The 19,656-nt window shown below is 55.4% G+C and overlaps 1 protein-coding gene across 2 annotated transcripts; it reads right to left on the reverse strand.

Moving 5' to 3' along the window:
- Positions 1-396: 396 nt before the first annotated feature.
- LRRC27 (leucine rich repeat containing 27) lies at positions 397-18,796 on the reverse strand. Of its 2 annotated transcripts, XM_060286825.2 has the most exons (7): positions 18,628-18,794; positions 17,274-17,427; positions 15,971-16,101; positions 8,228-8,591; positions 7,198-7,312; positions 4,121-4,218; positions 397-3,683 (listed from the first exon to the last, which is right to left on the reverse strand). In XM_060286825.2, exons 1-7 carry the CDS (start codon positions 18,647-18,649, stop codon positions 3,524-3,526), a joined length of 1,044 nt encoding a protein of 347 aa, XP_060142808.1. In that variant the 5' UTR covers positions 18,650-18,794; the 3' UTR covers positions 397-3,523. The 2 variants fall into 2 exon arrangements, with proteins under 2 accessions (XP_060142808.1, XP_060142810.1); XM_060286827.2 differs by having other exon boundaries at positions 15,971-17,427; positions 18,672-18,796.
- Positions 18,797-19,656: the final 860 nt, after the last annotated feature.

Here is a 19,656-nt window from a genome sequence, read left to right on the forward strand (position 1 = left end):
CAAATGCTAGCGAATTCCTCATTTCTAGGGCCCGCGGACGTCACACCTGGATTTCTGGTCAGCTGGACCTGGTGTGTCTCATCTGGATTTGCTCACCCACGTCTTCAAAGTGGCCCCTGTCTCCCACCCGATTCCCCTTTCCCTGGTTCTCTATCTACCAGGTCTGCCTTTCCAGAGCCTTCCTTTTCCCTCCTCCCTCCTTGGGCCACAACTGGATGTCTGGTTGGAGCCCTCCTGCACCCTGACCTCCTCGGCTTCCACGCCAGGCCCCGTGCTGCTGAGGGTGCCCAACACCCTGCTGCTGGGGGTATGTCCTCACTGCTCTGCTGGGGTGCCCGGGGCTTCCTGAGGGCCTGTGACCTCTGCCACGTCCCACCCCAGCCATCCCGTGGCAGCCTCGTCCTGCCCCGGGGCCCTGGTACGATCCCGCCTTCAGCGCCAGAAACCGGGGGCCCTGCGCCCATGTAATGAGGACGTGAGTGGAAACACACCAGGGCCCTTGACCAGCGCTGCCCGCTGCTGCCCCCACCCCCGAACGGACAAGCCTGAGAGCCAGACCGAGCCTGCGCTCCTCAGGCCGCTTTAGACCTGTGCTTGTCTGTCTGTCTGTGGGTCAGGGCAGCTCAGCTGCTGCAGGGACAGGGCGCGTGCGGGTCCTGGGGAGGCGAGGGGGATCAGAGCAGGGCTTATCTGCCCGGTCACCTCTAAGCGGGTTACCAGGGCGGGACCTGTCCCGCCTGCGTCGTCAGCTCCACCCCAGCACCTGTCTGACTCTTAGAAGGACCTAGCGCCAGGGAAGGCTGGGAGAGAGGAGGGAGGATGGAGGGCGGTGGATGGGCGGGGGAGGGGAGCAGAAACCACGTCCGACCTTTCCTCCGCTCTGCTCCCCCCGATGCTGCCAGGCTGCAGACGCAGCAGAACTGAAACTACCTGCTGGCTGCCTGGGAGCCGGCACACACGCTGTCATTAATCAGGGTTCTCCTCAACAGTGCTCCAACACAGGGAAAAGAACTAAAGCCACTAGGTGTACTTCCTAAAGTCAGACATTTATCTTTAAAACCTTTAAAAGTATATGATTTGGACTGAAACCCCAGCCATATCTTACTGTTATCACAAAGTACAGAGGAGGGAGGGCCTTGCACCCTGCGGAGCAGGCGAGGAGGACGGCGCCGTGTTAGTGGCCGAGAGTGGCTCGACCCTGAGTTTTTTGTTTTGTTTTGTTTTGTTTTCCTTTTTGGCCGTGCTCTGTGGCATGTGGGACCTTAGTTCCCTGACCAGGGATAGAACCCGGGCCCCCTACACTGCAAGTGCAGAGTCTAAAGCACTGGACAGCCAGGGAAGTCCCTTGACCCCGAGTTTCATATGTTGAGCGTCAAGCAGACGAGGGCTATTCTTCAGGCCAATAAAATGGATCCAGAGGCCACTGGCACAGCTGCCGGGTTTAGAGCATCGTGGAAAATGAAAACGCAAGGCTTTTTAAAAAGGGGGTGATGAGTCAGGAGGCTCAGGCCCCCTGCCCATGCGGGAGGAGTCTTCCCTTCCCTTCCTGCTTTCAGGCTCCGGGGGGCAGGACGTGGGCGACCCCACAGAGCACACGGGTGCAGCCGGAACGCGGGAGGGCCTGGAGCGGCCGGGGGACAGAGGATGCGGTGGGCATGCAGACGATGCTTTTGTGGGTTCCACAAACCCACGTCTTTGTACGACAGGCCTGTGATCCGACTGCTTTATTTCTGTGAGGCGGGACACCGGAAGTCTTCCAAGAAATCAGTATTTTTAACTTTACTAGACATTTCCAAGCAGCTGACGCCCTGGCAGCAGCAGTGGCCAGAAGCCTGCTGCCCGAGGCCTCTGTTCTGCCGGCCGCTTCACGAGCGGTGCTGGTGGGTGTTTACACCCGGAGCTCCGAGCAGCCAGGCTTCTTTTCTGAATTTACCGCCACTGGGGCTTCCTCACCTGTGAACTGCCTGTCCTACACTTCGCCCGTTTCTCTACTGCATTCTTTAATTTAAAAAATCTACTCGTGGTTTTTCTTTATATTTTAGATATTAATCTTCTGTTACAAACATACGTCACAAATATTTCCCCCTATCTTTTGACTTTAATTATAGTATTTTAGGCCATATAAAATATTTAAGTTTTATGAAGTAAAGATTTCCTGCTGTGAGTTTCAGAGCTTCTAAATTTCCTATCTAACTTATGGGATGTTGTGCTACTCCAGTTATACAGACATTTGTCAGTTTCCACGCTGTAAAACACAGTGACCATGTTTCTCTGTAATATACAAAAATACACACAACGGGATAAGCTGCTTCTTGCACAGCATCACAGAAGTCGTTTCTAGCTGGAGTGACCCACATACGAAAGACAGTTCGCGCCGGCAACGCCGCGCCCATGGGCACTGCAGCCACGTGACAGAAGCAACTCTCGCATTTGTGGATGGACGGACGGAGAAGAAAATGTGCCCGTCCACACGATGGAATATCATTCAGCCTTAAAAAGGAAGGAAATTTTGACACAGGCTACGATACAGATGAACCTTGAAGACGTTATGCTCAGTGAAATGAGCCAGACGCAAAGGGACCAATGCCGTGTGATTCCACCCACAGGAGGTCCCCACGGGAGCCAAATACAGAGACAGAAAGTAGAGGGCGGGGCTGGGGGCCGGGGGAAGTGGGGTGAGGACTTGGTGTTTAACGGGGACAGAGTTTCCGTTTGGGAAGACGAGAAGGTTCTGGAGACGGATGTGGTGGCGGCTCCACAGTGGGAATGTCCTAAATGCCTCTGAACTGTGCATGTAACGACGGTCAAGGCGGCACGTTTCATCATGTGTCACGCGTATTTAAGCCCGAGTGACCTGCAGTGGCTCCCCATCCGACAGCCACCATGGTCATAATGATGCTTAAATACCACCCTGGAGGCGGGAGGGGGGAGAAGGTGCACCAGTCTGCCCAGAGCTCCAGCTGCCCCCGGGGGTCCGTGGTCTCTGGGGGTCATCTTAACAATCCTCTCTGTGGTCTGGGGGGAGAGGAGGTGCCCTCGCTGCCATGAAGAGGCTGAGGGGGCCTGGGCAGAGGGGAAATCGCCCTTCCGCTGCAGTCATGTGGCGTGTGGCCTGGACTGGGGACCGAGTCCAGCCTGGGAGCCCTGAGCCCGCCATCGTGAGCCCCTTCTGTCCACCCCGATCAGCACCCAGGAAGCAGGAGCGGCTGGGGACCAGGCAGAAGGACAGGAGGCCAGCATGATCGCGTGTGGCCGGCCCCAGAAGCCAGGGCCGGGCTGCCTAGGGGTCTGGTGGGACGGGGGCGCCTGCATAGTCCGGCCAGCGGGTGTCTGGAGCCCAGGAGCCCGTGCAGGTCGAGGCAGACGTTCATGTCCCACCCCTGCTCTGAAGACACACAGACGGGGGCCCAGCAGGTAAGGGCAGAGGAAGCGGCGTGCAAAGGCACCGGGCAGAGAGGAGGGACAGCAGGGAGGCTCCGGGCCCTGGCGAGGGTGGGGTCGGGGTGACTTCGTTATGCCGGGCTCACGAGCAGGGGTGAGGGGCTGCCGTGATCAGAGCGGGAGCAGAGCGAGGAGAGGCCTGGACACCAGGACAGAGCCGCCTCGGGGAGCTCGAGCACAGAGAGGACCGGACAGGCCTCGGGACGGCCCTCCGGGTGAGGACAGACAGCCTCTCACCGGACCTGGGAACAAGGAGGTCGGGGAGTCCCCAGGAGGGCACAAGCACAGCTCCCCCAGAGGAGGGCGAGGGGCAGTGACGCTCCCTCCACGTGGCCAGCCGGCCTGAAGCCGACGCAGGAGGAGTGCGGGGCGGCTGTGGGGGGGCGGCTGGGGTCCGAGTGCCACAGGGAGGCTCCCGGGAGGCCAGGAGTGGGCACTGGGGCTGCAGAGGGGTGGCTGGTGGAGGCCGGGGAACAGGGAGGACGAGCCCGGGCCAGTGCGGGGTGCTGGGAGGCCCACTGGTGGCCTGCTTTCTAAGGGGAGGTCGCTGCTGGCTGAGTGGCAGAGGCCGGTGAGCGGTCAGGCTTTGCAGAGCAGGCAGCCTCCTTCACCCGTGAGCCTGGACACAGGCAGCCGCGCCACCCCTCGGGGCTGAACGGGCTGCCCCCCGCAGACGTACCAGGTTCCTCCGTGGGGTCGGGAGGTGGCTGAGCCCCTCCCTCCTCCTCTGCATCCTCCTGGGCCAGCACCCTCCACTCCTGCAGTGCTTGCCTGTCTCTGGAGGACACAGCGGAACACGGATGTTGTCGTTAAAAGCAGCTTCGTGCGCAGCTTACAAAGATTTCTTTTGAGATTTTCTTTGACGTGGTCTAAAGAAAGACCAGTTTTAAAGTCTTTACTGAATTTGTTACACTGTTGCTTCCGTTTCATGTTTTGGTTTTTTGGCCGCGAGGTATGTGGGATCTTAGCTCCCTGACCAGGGATCAAACCCACACCCCCTGCACTGGAAGGTGAAGTCTTTACCACTGGACCTCCAGGGAGGTCCCTACAAGGATTTCTACTGTCACTTTTTTTTTTTTTTTTTTTGCGGTACGCGGGCCTCTCACCGTTGTGGCCTCTCCCATTACGGAGCACAGGCTCCGGATGCGCAGGCTCAGCGGCCATGGCTCACGGGCCCAGCCGCTCCGCGGCATGTGGGATCTTTCCAGACCAGGGCACGAACCCATGTCCCCTGCATCAGCAGGCGGACTCTCAACCACTGTGCCACCAGGGAAGCCCATCTCCTGTCACTTTTAAAGCTTCACACAAAAGCCCTTCACTCCTGATCCCGTGGCCGGACACACGGGCAGCTTGGGGGCTCCGAAACGCACGTGTGGGCAGAGCTCCCTGGATGGGGACAAGCCAGGCCCCGCCCAGCCCCTGCCCAGTGAGGCACCAGGACACTTTTCAGGGAAGGCCTGGTCGGGGCCGTGGCCATGAGCTCCACAGCAAAGGCTTCAGGCATTCACTGGTCTGCACGGGGCCCAGGGGATGCTGACCGGTCCACTTCCTCTCAGACGCCCGAGCCTCACCTAAGAGCGTGAGCCCTGTCTCTCCAGCCCCGTCACCCGCGGTGTCACTGTGCTGTTGGCTGCGTCTCGCCCGCTGCACCGCGAACCGCCCACGGCAACGCCCAGGGGACTCGCTGCCCACGCGGGCACAGAGGCACCGCAACGCTGGGGAGCCTCTGAGCTGAACAGAAGCCACCCCTGCCCAGGCTGCGGCTGTGGCGACGGGGCCGGGACGGGGCCAGGGCTTCACCCGCCACGCACTCTGGGTCTGGATGCTACGTCTCCAGCCTGGGTCTCCACCTGCCTGTCTGACCCCATTGCTGGATCTTCCACGGAGTCCCATGGTCAGCGCCCTCCCATCCCACCTGCACATCTGGCCCTCAGTCTCCCCTCTCAGCAGAGCCCTCCATCGTGGGCCCAGACCCTGGCCACCATCCCAGACTCGCCCTGGCCTCTCCCGCTGCCCGCGTCGGGGGCCCTTTGGTGCCCAGGGTCACAGCAGCTGGGCCCTCCTGGGCTCTGGCCGCTGCCCTGCGAGAGCCTCTGTCCTATCTCCACGATGAGGCAGGAGATCGGTGTCGGCAGAATCTGGCTACGTGCTCCCCCAGCTCCAGGCCCGAGGGAGGGCCGGGCACCCCCTCTGCACCCCTGCAGAGCCCGCCTCGCCTGCGAGGCTGCTTCCCGAGCCCCCAACCCAAGCCGGTGCCCCGCGTGGAACTGTGGCTCTGTGACATCAGGGGCAGTGCTCCCGGGCGCAGGGGCCTGTCTTTGTCTCTGCCACCTCTTGGGAAGTGGGCTGGAAGGTTCCTCAAGAGGCACAGGGCAGCGTTCTCAGGGGCACAGGTAACCAGGAAGTGTGACGTGCTCCGCGGGGCTGTGTGGAGACTAAGCCACTGGACGGGGTCCCCACGCTGTTGCCAAGGAGGCCACCGAACGTGGTCTCGGGGCCCACGGCACAGAAACCATGGAGAGAGCTGCTGCTCGCCCTTTGATTCAAGAGCTGCCCTCAGCGAAGGCGGGTGGCACCCTGGGCACTGGGGAGCCCGAGCTGGGGGGAGGGGCACGTCCTGCCCGGCCTCCCGAGGTCCCCAGCCAGGTGCCCACCCGAGCCAGAGGGTGTGGACGGTGGCCGCGGGGGCAGCTGAGCCTCGGAGACAGAGGTGCTTAGCAAGTGGCGGGGGGGATGCTGAGCTTCCACAGCCGGGCAGCAGCGGGACCTGCCTGGATGCGGGGCAGAGGGCCGTCGGGACGCACAGCGAGGGCCCACTCCCGCCCTGCAGCCTGGACTCCCGCAGAGGGACACTCTGGGGCGTGGCCCGCGACCACCATGGCCCCGGGGGCCCAGGCCATGCAGTCACATCTGAGCCTCGCTGTCGGATGGCTGCGTCCTTGCCGTCAGGATGCCAGCTCCAGGGCAGGGCCACCGTGCACCCTGACCAGGTCTGAGGGCCTAACGTCACCCAGCCTCTCCCTGAAGGACATGAAACCCGACTTGAAAAGCACGTCTGGTGTCGGGACCACCACGCTGGCCCATTAGAACACGTGCCCTGAGGACCGTCTGCATCCGCAGGGTCCCAAGAGAAAACACTCAGGCGGGTGATGTCAGGAGGGTCTATTCGCAAGGTGGAGCAGGGGCCCTGCTAGGAGGACGGGCGGCAGCCACCCCGGGGCCCTGGGGTGAGGGAAGGAGGGGCTGCCGGCACCCAGCAGCGGGAGCGGTGGGCAGGGCAGAGGGACCCTGCCTCCCTCCCCGCTTCTCTCTGACCTCCCGCCGGAGCCCCCCCTGGCCGAACACAACCAGAAGGTGGAGGGCGCCGTCCACGCCAGCCGGCCTCGCGGGCCCAGAGCGTGGTGGAGACAGGCAGTTGGTGGGGCTGGAGGACAGAGGGGACAGAGGGGACAGTGAGGACAGGGCCCGAGCTGGCCCCGCACCGAGGCCGACCAAGCCAGCAACAGCCCCGCGGGGCAGAGGCAGGAGTGCACCCCCCCGACAGGCACGTTATTTTTAAGCCACTTTTCTTAAACAAGACCTGTAAGCTGGGTGATTGACAGGAGAGGACGGGTAGAGGAAGACCAAGGGACCAGAGGAGGAAACAGGGCAGAGGCGGGGCGGCGAACTTGAGGGCCTGCAGCCGCCCAGGGCACACGGCCCGCGAGGAGCAGCTTCCAGGCGAGGCCAAGCCCGCCCCGCTGCCCCCGACCTCACCTCCTGCGCTGCTCCATCTGGGCCGATACTCTCTTCCGGCAGGCCGGTGCGGCCCTGGGTCTGCTGCCATGGGGCCAGCTCGGGCAGGACGCTCTTGAAGGAGGGCGTCCTTGTCCTACGATGATACCAGGGCGTCAGCCGAGCACCGCACTGAACCCCGTGACGGCCCCGAGGGTGAGTGCAGGGCCGCGGGCTGGCTGCCTGGAGATGCCCCGACGGTCACAGACAGTTGCCACCCCCAGAATCCACAACGTAGGCAGGGTCGGCCATCAGGGCCTCCACCCCGCTCCTCGGGCCAGGCCATGGCTGGACCTACACCTGGGACCGGTGAAACTGTGCCATGCCGGGAAAAGGCTCGCACTGACTTGGACGAGGTACAACTTGGTTTCGGGGGTCTGTGGGCTGCACACCTCCAGCCCTCCCAGGGCTACGGCCAGGTAATCACACTTGAACAAGGTTTTACTTTGAAAAATTTTCAAACCTACAGAACAGGTGAAACAACAGTGCAGTAGACACGTGCACACCTTGCACGTGGATCAAAGCTCTTTAATCTGTTTTCCAATAGTGCCCAATGGCAGCCTTCTCAGACGGGCCCTTCCTCACTGCCCCGCCACAGACTTTTACCAGACACGCGGGGCGTGTGTTCACACCATCTGCAGGGCCACAGACCGGAGTGGCTGCTAACCATGTTCTGTGCCCTGGACGTGACATCACCGCCCTTGCCGACGTATGAGCTGTATTCCCCAATGTTACTGGGTCACGTTCTCTCTGTATATTCACACATCCACACACGTGTGCACACCCCCACACCCCCCCACACACACACAGGATTTGAGTTTTTCTCTCGTGTAACCTCTTCCTCTGAGCCTGTTTTCTGGGTAACTTTAACCTAAACCAGGCCTGGCATCTGCCGTGTAACGAACGATGGTGACGTGGACATACGTCCACCCGACGTCTTAACAGAGAATCACAAAATGATATTACAGCCGCGCAGAGATCAAGAAAGTACACCTTTGCTTTCAACTTTTACCTGAAGACGGGTCTCGGGCGGGGTCGCCGCTTCTCCTTGTCGCTCAGCACCGCCGTGAGGGCTGGGGGCAGCTCCGCTGGCAGGCGCTGGCGCTCCAGAACCTCCGCTTGCTGGTTCTCCACGATCTCCTGCCTCAGCTTCCAGAAGCGCCGGATCTCCTCCTCGCTCGGCCAGTCCTCCGGAGGCTCGGCGGACCTTCTGCACTCACGCAGGTCTAGTTTTCCCACAGGTGGGAAAAAGCCTGCCTTTTCTGTTACCATGGTTCCCTCTGCCTCCTGAGAATGAATGGCTTCTTCGTTGGGCTCACGCTCTGCGGATAAATCCACCAGGGGAGGTGGCGCCTCACTTAGGCTCATCTTTTTAACTGGGGAAATCGACAGTGAATAAAAGGCCATTTTAGTAGACTGTACGTCCACGCCTGAGACGCGTGCAAACCTGGAGCCTGCTCCCCGCGCAGAAGGCTGGGTAGGGGCTGGTCCCTGTGCCCCAGGCCCTCACACTGCACATAAATCCATATAAGTGAAGATATTTGCCCCATCCAGACCTTCTAGTATCTGCTTCTAATTGATGTTCAGCCCACACACCTGTATTTTCTACTGCAATGCTTTTGCTGCCTTTTAAACACTTTGATCTCTAGTAAAGTTACGTGAGAGGAAATTGGCCCACTGTGTATTCATCCACAATTTGTGCCAGATCCCTCATCGGGCGTTAGGGCCACAGCTTCCCAGAGACGGGTGTCACCTGGCCTCACAAGGTCTCCTTTCCCTGGACGTGCAGGGACACAGACGTGCTGACAGCCCGGTGGCCTGGGCCTGGAGCTGTGCTGAGGGTGTGAGGGTGTGAGGGTGCGGGGCTTGCCCACCAAGCCTGGCCTCAGCCCTGGGGCAGGCTCTCTAGACCCAGCAGCCCCCTGTGTTCTTAAACACATTGAAACAGCCTTGTCCTGTCCAAGTTACCTTCTCGTACGGAGTGAATTCATTTTCAGCCTTTCAGTCTAATTTATTTAGCTATTTTCTACCTTTTTTTCCTAGTCGATTATGTATCTATTATACTTGAACCAGTATAGCTCTCTTTGTATAAATACATATAGAAACTACAATTGGGGTTGAAAGACAATGGGTTTTAATTACACAATAAAATATTAAATTCTACAAAATATGTTCAGTGTCAGTGGTTTACAACTTTGTTTCCTGAAGCAAAAACTTTTCTTTCACATTTTTCGGAGAGTGTGGAATCCAAACAGGAGAACCAGGTGAGCACCTGGATGTCACGTGCTGGCATGACTGCAACCGCCTCATGGGACCCCAGGCCCAGGTCTCCTCCCAAGGGACCCCCGAGGGCAGCCGAGCAGGACACGCTGTGTCTGCACCAGGCACGGCACACGCGAGTCCAGGATGGCGAAGTCCTGACCACTACACGCTGGGGATCAGTGTTTTTAAAGAAAAACAGTTCACAAAGTGGGCAAAGATATGCTTTAAAAAATCCTAAGGAGTGACTAGAAATGAATGTATTTGTCCAATTTGCTTGTGGACAGTCGACTTAGAGCCAGAGGCGAACTGGACCCATAGTGACACCAAACAGAAGGAGGGTGAACGCCAGCAAAGATAGTTTTTAAAGTCAAGCAAAACGGCAAAACACAAAAACTGTAAACAGGGACTTCCCTGGTGATGCAGTGGTTAGGAATCCGCCTGCCAATGCAGGGGACACGGGTTTGAGTCCTGGTCCTGGAAGATCCCACATGCCACGGAGCAACTAAGCCCGGGTGCCACAACTACTGAAGCCCACGTGCCTAGAGCCCACGTGCCACAACAAGAGAAGCCACTGTACCGCAATGAAGAGCAGCCCCCGCTCGCCACAACTAGAGAAAGCCCACGTGCAGCAAGGAAGACCCAACGCAGCCAAAAATAAGTAATAAGTAAATAAATAAATTTATAAAAACAAAACCAAACAAACTACTGAAAATTAAACAAAAAGAGAAAAAAGATGTATTACTTCTAAGGGAAAACCAGTAAGACTGCTGACTTTTCGACAGACAGTGGAGTCCACAAGACAATAAAGGTATTTCTAAAGCAGTCACGATGCCTAAAGTCTAGGAGCCTATACAGTCTGCTAAAACAACCTTCAAAAATGAAGGGAAGGGCTTCCCTGGTGGCGCAGTGGTTGAGAGTCCGCCTGCTGATGCAGGGGACATGGGTTCGTGCCCCAGTCTGGGAAGATCCCACATGTCGCGGAGCGGCTGGGCCCGTGAGCCATGGCTGCTGAGCCTGCGCGTCCAGAGCCTGTGCTCCGCAACGGGAGAGGCCACAGCAGTGAGAGGCCCACGTACCGCAAAAAAAAAAAAAAAAAAAAAAAAAAAAGAAGGGAAAATAAAGATGACCTTTTAAAATCCTGAAATAATTCATTATAATAAGACTCAATATAACACAAAAGACAGATCTTTAGGCCAACACCGTCAGCCCAGATGGAAGCACGAAACTGCAAGAAGAGATGAAGAGCACCAGAAGGGCGGCCGTGTGAGAAAACGTAAGTAAGACAGTTCAAAGAGTCTCTACTGGATCCATTACACATATCAAAGCAAAATTCACGAAAACAGCAGCACAGAAGACAGGAAGGAGGCAATGGAGCTAACCGTTCACTGGAGAAGGAACAGAAATGAACACACAACAGCTGTCCACATCCACATGGACAAGCCTGGAAGACATCGTGCTGAGCCCCCAAACGCCAGGTCACCAAGAATACGCAAGGGATGATGCAACTTAGAGAAAGTTTGAAAGGAAGGCCCTTTAAACATGTATTGTGTAGGGATAGTAAGCGGTAACGCTTTCAAGGAAAGCAGTGAAGGATGAACAAAAGTCACGCTGGCCTGGGGGGAGGGGGCAGGTGGACTCACGAGCACACCTGGGTCCACAAAGGCCTGATGCCGGTCTTCCTTGAGCAGCAGGTACAGGGCTCTGCGTTTGCATTGCTCGTACCCTGTGCTCACATGTAGGACACATGTCACAGCAGCAACAGCTCTTGCGATCAGATCTGTGTTGTCTCAGGGGCAGAAGGATGGCGTGGAAGGGATTTAAAGCATCGGCTGGCCTTCCCTGCTGGGTCAGGCCTGAATTTGCATTACAGGTCTGGTAACTGCAGAAGGCCGCATTTAAAACTATCTTTTATTTTATTGTTTTAGCACATACAGCTCCACAGGTAACATCTTGATAGGATTTCTTTCTAAAAGCAAAGTTTTCAAATGCCTTTAAAACAAAACAAAAAATATGTAATTTAAAAGCAGAAAATCAAATGACCATCAAATTTCTTCACCTGTCTTCTCTTTAAGGGAGCGGCTTCAATGCAGACGTTTAGCCCATGCTCTGCCCCCACCAGCAAATAGACTCCACGTCTCAGCATCTGGTCAGGCTCTGGGCCTCAGCACTGCGGACACTTGGGACCAGGCAGTTCTTTGTTGGGGGGACCGTCCCGTGCCCAGTGGGTGTTTAGCGGCATCCTGGCCTCACCCCACTAGATGCCCCCCCCTCCCCAAGCTGTGACAACCACAAGATCTCCAGATGATGCCAACGTCCACTGGGGCACAATCGCCCTGCCTGAGAACAGTCACGGAAGGATGTCCAGGAGACAGAGTATCTGCTCTGCTTAGAGATGAAGAATTCGCACACTAAGGCCTCTTTGAAGTCTCAAAGCCAGGAAACATGGTGAAGGGGTGTTTCTCCCAGTACTTGACCAGGGATCTCTTCTGTCACTTAATAGCTATTAATATCCCTTACAAGGTTTGGCAAAAGACGTATCACAGACAGGTAGAAGATGTCCAATAAAACTTTACGAACTGAACGACAACGGACGATAAATGGTTCACATTAAACTCTACGTCGCCCCTTTTGTTCGGCTGCTTTTGCTTGTCCACATTTCATCAGGGCTCCGTCGTTATTAATGATCATTTTCTCTTTCTCTGTTGCTTTCAGGGATGTAAAAAGACTTCAGATGCCCTGGCTCATTCAGTGTTTCAGCCACGGGGTGTGACGGCCCCTTCTCCTGGGCGTCCAGGCAGAGGCAGGACGCCCGTCTCCCGCCCTGCTCCACCCAGGCTTCACCGAGAGACTGAGGAATCCTCGGGGCGAGGCACTATTTAATCGCCAGGGACAGTCTGGCGCCCCGCACACCTGCCCTGCAGCAGACACAGCTGCGGTCTCACGAGGGAGGACCTCACAGCCCCGGGAGGGACAGAGAAGCTCCGCCTGCCTTCTCTGTCACTGGGCGTGACGTTCCATGCCCTGAGCAGCCCTGGGAGACCAATGGGGAGCAGAGTGGCCTGGAATGCAGGCTAACCTGTACCCACATCCTCAGCTGTCCTGCAGACAGCCCCCTGCAGACCCCATCAGCAAATGACGCTCCAGCTAGAGGGAGGGACGGTCTCGCGTCTCATTTTCCTTGGAAGGTGAAAAAATTAAAATTCAACACCACACTGACCAGAGTCCCCAGGATGTGAAAGGAGAAAATATAGTTTCACAGACACAGAATTGAGAGCTCTAGTAAGTATTCATTTAAACCAAGTTTAACTTTTTGACTGGCAGCCCTAAAGGAAAATCGGATTACCTGAGGAGCAGACAATTCTCTTTCCCTTTACTGTCTTGGATTTTCCTATTATTTAAAGTTTTTAAGAAGTAAACTTGGGGAATTAAACTTTCCTTGGTAAACACAAAGGCAAATTAGTTAAACATCGTTACTTCAACGTATTGGTTTTGGTTTAGTCCCCTTTTAATTTCGCTAATACAAAAATAGCCAAGGAGGACGGCGTTTGCTCTTCTAAGATTCTTCAACAGGATGTGCAGGCAGCCACGTACCCTGGACCTTCCAACACGCCTTTCTCAAAGCCAAGGATGTTCCAGCCCACTTGTTTGTCTATTTGTTTGTTTGTTTTGGGGGGGGCATGTTAGCCAATTATGAACCTGAAAGTGTACAGGGGATTTTTCCACCTTATATAATAATACATTAGAATATTCTTGTGCACACTTTTAAGTGATAAATTCACAAATACTATCAGTAAACCACTGATTATTGCATTTCACGGACTTTCAACTGAACGCCACACATTATATACTGGCCTGGGGTCGCTTGCCTAAGGAAGCACATATACTGATGGGCCTTTGTAAACCTTCTCTCCCTGCTAGCAAGCTTACACATCCAAGACACTGAGAGCGGGAGAATGTGAACACTGGCGTTGTGTTTTTGTTTGCTTGTTTGTTTGTTTTTTGCAGTACGCGGGCCTCTCACTGTTGTGGCCTCTCCCGTTGCGCAGCGCAGGCTCCGGACGCGCAGGCTCAGCGGCCATGGCTCACGGGCCCAGCCGCTCCGCGGCATGTGGGATCCTCCCGGATCGGGGCAGGAACCCGTGTCCCCCGCATCGGCAGGCGGACTCTCAACCACTGCGCCACCAGGGAAGCCCTCTGGCATTGTTTTAATTAGGCTTTTTGGAAAGTTTAAGGCTTTCAATAAGCCCATAATTACTTAAAATTTCTAATGAATGTTTCAGCTCTTTAGCAAGCTGATCTAATTTTAATGATATAACTGGTTATAAATCACACGCAAAATTATATCTTAGACGACATTAAGCAGGTGGCTTTGACTGGCAAAGTCAAAGAATTCCAAAATTTGAGACCATGTATTTATTTTAGAATAAAGAATAGTGCTTATGAGCACAAGCCCTAGTTAGTTTTTATCCTTCGAGGAGCAATTACTCTCCAGAACTGAGTGCCATTTTGCTAAGACAGCCATGGACCAGAAGCATGAGACTGCCCTCGACACACCAGCCCAGTTCCCCGTGAAGAGCGGAGCCTCCCCAAGCCTCCCTGACACACACTCAGAGACGCCTGGGGCCACCGGGTCGCGCTGGCGGGGACCAGGTGGAAGCAGAGAAGGCATGGCTGCCTGTCACACTGCCGCTGGCAGACGCGCTGGCCGGAGCTGAGGACACTGCTCTAGGCAACCAGGCGCCGACCCAGTGGGTCCAGGAAGGCCCGGGAGCTCCAGGAAGACAGCTCCCGGGGGTGTCCCCACCCTGCCGGAGACACCCACTTGTCAACAGAAACTAGCTGCTTCCCTGCAGAGCCTGAAAAGGCACGGATGGCGCACGGGGGTTTTCGCTGTTACACAGACAAAATACTCACTTCTTTAAACATACTTTTAAAGCCAGTGAGCAATAGTTCAGGCAAGTGAAGGGCCTCTGCGCCTCTACTCTGCCATTTCACAGGGGCTGCAATGACTCTAGCAGGAAGGGGGTCACCCTTGGACCCCTCTGTTCCTCCCACGCCGTCCATCCCACCTGAATCCCCCGGCTCTCCTGCGTGGACGGCTGCAGCAGCCTAACTGGCCACGCTGCGGCACGCTCACCCCTCCTTTCAGAGTGATCTTAAAGCCCCGTCCCTCCCTTCAAACCGTCTGTGACTTCCTGCCTCTTTCGTGATGAAATTCAAACTAACGATCGCGCCTACCAGCTCTGGTCGACTGCCTCTGCAGGCACCTCCAGCCCCTTCCCTCCTCTGTTCCACCCATGGCCTCCCTGCTGCCCCTCCCATGCCCAAGGACACGGCCACCCCATGGCCCTTGCACGTGCTTTTCCCTGTCCAGCGTGCACTAATGTTAAAGGCGTGTCTGAAATTCACGTAATGAGGTTTCCTAAAGGTTAAGACGGGGCACAGAAGGGCTGGGCACTGAGACACGGGGCCAGGAGAGTGGGGTGGCCTCACGCTGCATGTGGCTCCAGGACTGGGGCGCGCCGGCTGACCTGTGGCTGCTGGGAGGGGCGGGTGAAGGGGGTAGGCAGCTTGGCCCCAGTTCTAGAGTGGGAGTGGTGGGAGACGCCCGGCCTCGGAGAGGCAGGAACGTGGCTGGGTGGCACAGAGCTTGCTCTGGGGTTTCCGATGTTCCCAGAAAGGAAGAATGACTCATTATTTACCAGGAACCAGCGCAGTTACACACGGGCCCTTGGGAGCAAAGCCGCTGGTTGGATTCATGGACAGTATTTCTTTGTTTTGTTTGTTTGTTTTGGTTTTTTTGTTTTTGTTTTTTAACATCTTTATTGGAGTATAATTGCTCTACAATGGTGTGTTAGTTTCTGCTTTATAACAAAGTGAATCAGTTATACATATACATATGTTCCCATATCTCTTCCCTCTTGTGTCTCCCTCCCTCCCACCCTCCCTATCCCACGCCTCCAAGTGGTTACAAAGCACCGAGCTGATCTCCCTGTGCTACGCGGCTGCTTCCCACTAGCTATCTACCTTACGTTTGGTAGTGTATATATGTCCATGCCACTCTCTCACTTTGTCCCAGCTCACCCTTCCCCCTCCCCACATCCTCAAGTCCCTGCTCTAGTAGGTCTGTGTCTTTATTCCCATCTTACCCCTAGGTTCTTCAGTACGGTATTTCTGACCCTTCAGGCAGCTTCATGTGAGGGAGTCAGAGGTGGAACCGGCTGCAGAAGCCGCGTGGACCACCCAGCAGAGGCGCTGTGGTACCGGCGTGCTCCGCGGTGCTCCGCGTCCTAAACTATAACCGTACAGGTGCATTTGGTACCTGCAGCCACCGCACCTCCGAGCTGGCTTTGAAAACACCATTACACGCTTCTGCTCTACAGTCGACATTCAGTGGGGTGGGGTGTGGTTAGGCAGCCAAAGAACAGGCACTCGGGCATTTGAAGGAGATGATGGTGACCTCCTAACCTGGGAAAAGAAACGTGCAACTCACTTGTGGCAGCCGACCCCAGAAGGCAGCGCTGTGATCCCATTAGAGCGGAGGTGCAGCCAGGTGAGGTTAGGCAGCCCCTGAGAGAAGCGCTTAGGAACCGTGCAGAGGGCATTCCGCTGACGGTGCGATTGCTGCCATGGGGAGAAAGAGAGAATGTTTTTGTCAAACAACTAAATTTAAAACATGCCACATCCTCAAAGCGCTTCCACTGGTGACTGTAATCATACATGCCAAGTTCAAAGAAAACCCATAACATTTATCCTTAAATCGTTTAAACGGGAGACACAAGTGTCAGGAAAACGAGGCCAGGCCTCACCGCGCAGCTGCTAGAGTGGCTTCCTGGCCTGGAGACGCTGCGTCTCGCCCGGCTGGCAGTTCAGACGCCACCACTGCACACATCACACCTCTCCCATCAACTATCCTTTAACATCCAACTTCATCCCCAAGGGCATCTGAATCCTATTCTCCCTCCCGGGCCCACGCTGCCCAGAGAACGAGGGCAGGAGCCACGCCCGGGCCTTGGTTCTCATGCAAGGAGACACCGAAAAGGAAACCAAAGAACACACACGCTGCGTTAGCTCTGGCGTCCTCTGTGGTAGCAACGGCCGCACAGAAACAGCCAGTAACCATCACGTCAGGAAGTCTGATACGTCACGCGGTGGGCCCTCAGGTCGGATCGTAAATAAGACAGGACAGTACGAAGGGGGGAGGACAGGGCACACGCACACTGACCCTCCCCCCGCGATACGTGCAAGTACGATTTTACAGTCACAGTGCGGCAGGACTGTGGGTGACAGACATCCCTTCTCTAATGCTGTTGATACACGCTGCATAGATTTACATGATCACGTATACTATACACACGTATGTATTTACGTGTCTCTATTTACCAGGGCAGCAGAGTGTAGGCGTTAAGGGCACTGGTCTGGAAGCCAAGCTGCCTGGGTTCAAATCTAGGTTTTGAAAATCTATGAGCTGTGTGACCTAGAGCGAGTTCCCGAACTCTCTGTGCTCCAGAGGCCTGGCCTGTTCCAGGTGCAGCAAGTGAGCAGCGCCTGGCACACAGGGGTGCAGGGAAGCACCAGTCGTCACGTCTGCGCTGCTCTATTAAAGCCCGCGGAGCACAGCACGTGGCGCCAGCAGGCCGCTCCTTTTCCACCAGTTTCTCAGCTCCCAACTCTGCTGCCAAGACCACCTTCCAAGTCCCTTCAAGTTTAAGGCAGAAACTTGAGAAACACCGGCTAGAAACCACACTCCACAAATATGCTGAGAACACAATCCCTGAGCAGCTAAGATGCGGCACCGTCGCTTGCTGTTGGCGGCGGGCGCAGCCTCTGGGGAGTGAGTGGCGACTGGACACAGTGTGGGGACGCCTTCGCGCCGGGACACTCTTGGCCTGGCCGCCAGGTCAGCTTCAGGCTCTTGCTCTCTCAGCCCCAGCGCTGAAGCCGCAGATCCTGGTAAACACCAGAAAAGGAACTCTCAGAGAGACAAGCTAGCATTTGCCGTCGCCCCACAGGGGCCGGCTTGACTGCATCACACGAGCCCGTCCTCCCTCCTCGGTTCTGTGAGGCCGTGTGAAGATGGGGGTCAGTGTTCCCTGATCATAAGGGTCTCTGGAAGTGATAATGGTGGCTCCAGAGAGTGTTGCTATGGCTGCAAAATGCACCCGTAACCCCTAAAAGTCCACCACGCTGAGTGGTCACCTCACTCAGTGATTTGTTGCCGTGGTAGTAAAATGTATATTGACGTGTCTGTTTTCTGAGAAGCATAAACAAAGTTTCTTCATTAAGCCTGAAGAAGGCTCTGGAATGTCCTCCTTCTTTCTTTATGCATGACACTGTTGGGTTCCTTGTTCAGAGCTGAGAGCATTTGCTTCATTAAAAGTGGTGCCTTAGAGGATGACCAGTAGTCACTCGTGGAGGTCAGTGCTAAGAAGAGAGACTGCAAGACCAGCGCTTGCCTGACAGGAAAAACAGGGTGCACAACACAAATGGGGCTAATAAACTGAGTAGCTGCTTAAAACCTAAGCACACGGCTTTTGTAAAAGCACTCAACACCGCCAATCAACAGGGTAACAGTGCAACGCGTGGCTGTGTGTGCCATGCTGAGGACACTGTGCCTTATATGCTTATCATTTAATTCCCCTAATAACCCATAAATAGATTCTCATTCCCATCTTCCAGGTGAGGACATGATGAGGTTTAAGGAAATTACGTGACTGCTGGGCAGTGACAGAACTGCTGGTGAGGGCCCCTGCCCGTCTCCCCTCAAGGCTGTGTGATGGAACCTTGTTCTAGAAATCGCGGGAGGAGACAGACCCACTAGATCTTAAGCAGGCAAGGGCCGGACCTGGTGAAGGCACCAGAGGCACCGGTAGAGTCAAGCCTGTGACATCTGCAAAGCTGTGGGTGACAGTTTTTACTGCACTTATTTTAGGGGTGTTGTGTTTTGATTAAGAGGCCAAGGGTGTTTTCGGCAAGTCGTCTCCCAAACCCAGGAGAGGACATCAGAGTCTTCATCATCTGTGACATCAGAGGACATCAGAGCAGCACACAAAACCCCAAGTTAACCCTCCTCTATCTCATTCTCGAATTTCTCTCTGAAAGAAAACTGCACGTAAGAAGAGCCTTCAATCACGTCTATGTCGCACATACCTATGTGCGTATGTCGTACCATGCCCCAGAGGTGCCCCACTCACTCCGAGGTTGAGAACTTTAAAGATCGCTCCTAAATGGTGAAGACCACTGTGACTCAAGTCTAAAACTGATGAAGAGAGGATGACCCCCTCGACACCCTCGTGAGCCTCCCTGGAGGGGGACGCAGGTTTGCTCCCAGCCTGCCCAGCGCCGCTCTCCGGGATCAGCAGCCCCACAGGCAGCCTTGCAGGAGCTGCTTCCCTCCATCCGTCAGCCAGGAGGAAGCAATCCTCCGGGGACCACCGCTCATCCTCCCGGGTCTGGAGTCACCTGCAGACAGGGAGGGGAGATGCAGCAACAACTAGGTACACGGGCACTCTCACTGTCTAGCTCATGGCAGATCTGTGTTTGCTTACAAAGACCATTGTTTCTAATAATCAGTATCATAAACTTGACTTCTGTAAAACAAACTGGACTGCAAGAAGGTTCAGATGAAAATGTTCTGCTCCTCCTTTGCACCATGGAGTTCCAAGATTTGACTTTTAATTCCTGGAAAATGCAATGGCTATTTTAGGGATGAAAACAAGTCAGAAGATTTCAAAGCGCACAAGCTAGTGTATCCCTTCCCTAAATGCAGTGGGGTTCCTAAGTTCGCACTTTCTTATTTGCCCCGCGGTTCTGTGGCATTTCCATTAGTGTTCCGCTCCACGGAGAATCCTGACAGCTCAGGGTACCGCTTTGACTCAGCGATCAGCGCTGGGTCTGGCTAGCACCCAGATTAGGCTGGGGGTGGGAACCGGTCAAACTAGAACCTTGAATTTTACTTGTTCAACAATAGTTTTGCTCGACACAAAGTTTAAGAACTGTATTTCACCAGAACCTCATTCGGTGAGGCACACGTCCGTGTTTAATTCCCGATTTATCCGGCAATAACAACCAACACTGGAATGTTTCAGGGCTCAGAAGCCTTCGCTCATTGATACAAAACTCTCGACAGCAAGAGGGAAGAGATATGGGAACACATGTATATGTATAACTGATTCACTT

This window comes from Globicephala melas, chromosome 16 (genome assembly GCF_963455315.2).
Source record: "Globicephala melas chromosome 16, mGloMel1.2, whole genome shotgun sequence".
Lineage (NCBI taxonomy): Eukaryota > Metazoa > Chordata > Mammalia > Artiodactyla > Delphinidae > Globicephala > Globicephala melas.

Coding starts and splice junctions, on each gene's coding strand:
- LRRC27 (XM_060286825.2), bottom strand. CDS start 18,649: ATGGTACGACATACGCACATAG. Junction 17,428..18,627: donor GGTACGACATACGCACATAG/GTATGTGCGACA, acceptor GGTGTTTACCAG/GATCTGCGGCTTCAGCGCTG. Junction 3,684..4,120: donor CGACCCCACGGAGGAACCTG/GTACGTCTGCGG, acceptor CCTTGTTCCCAG/GTCCGGTGAGAGGCTGTCTG.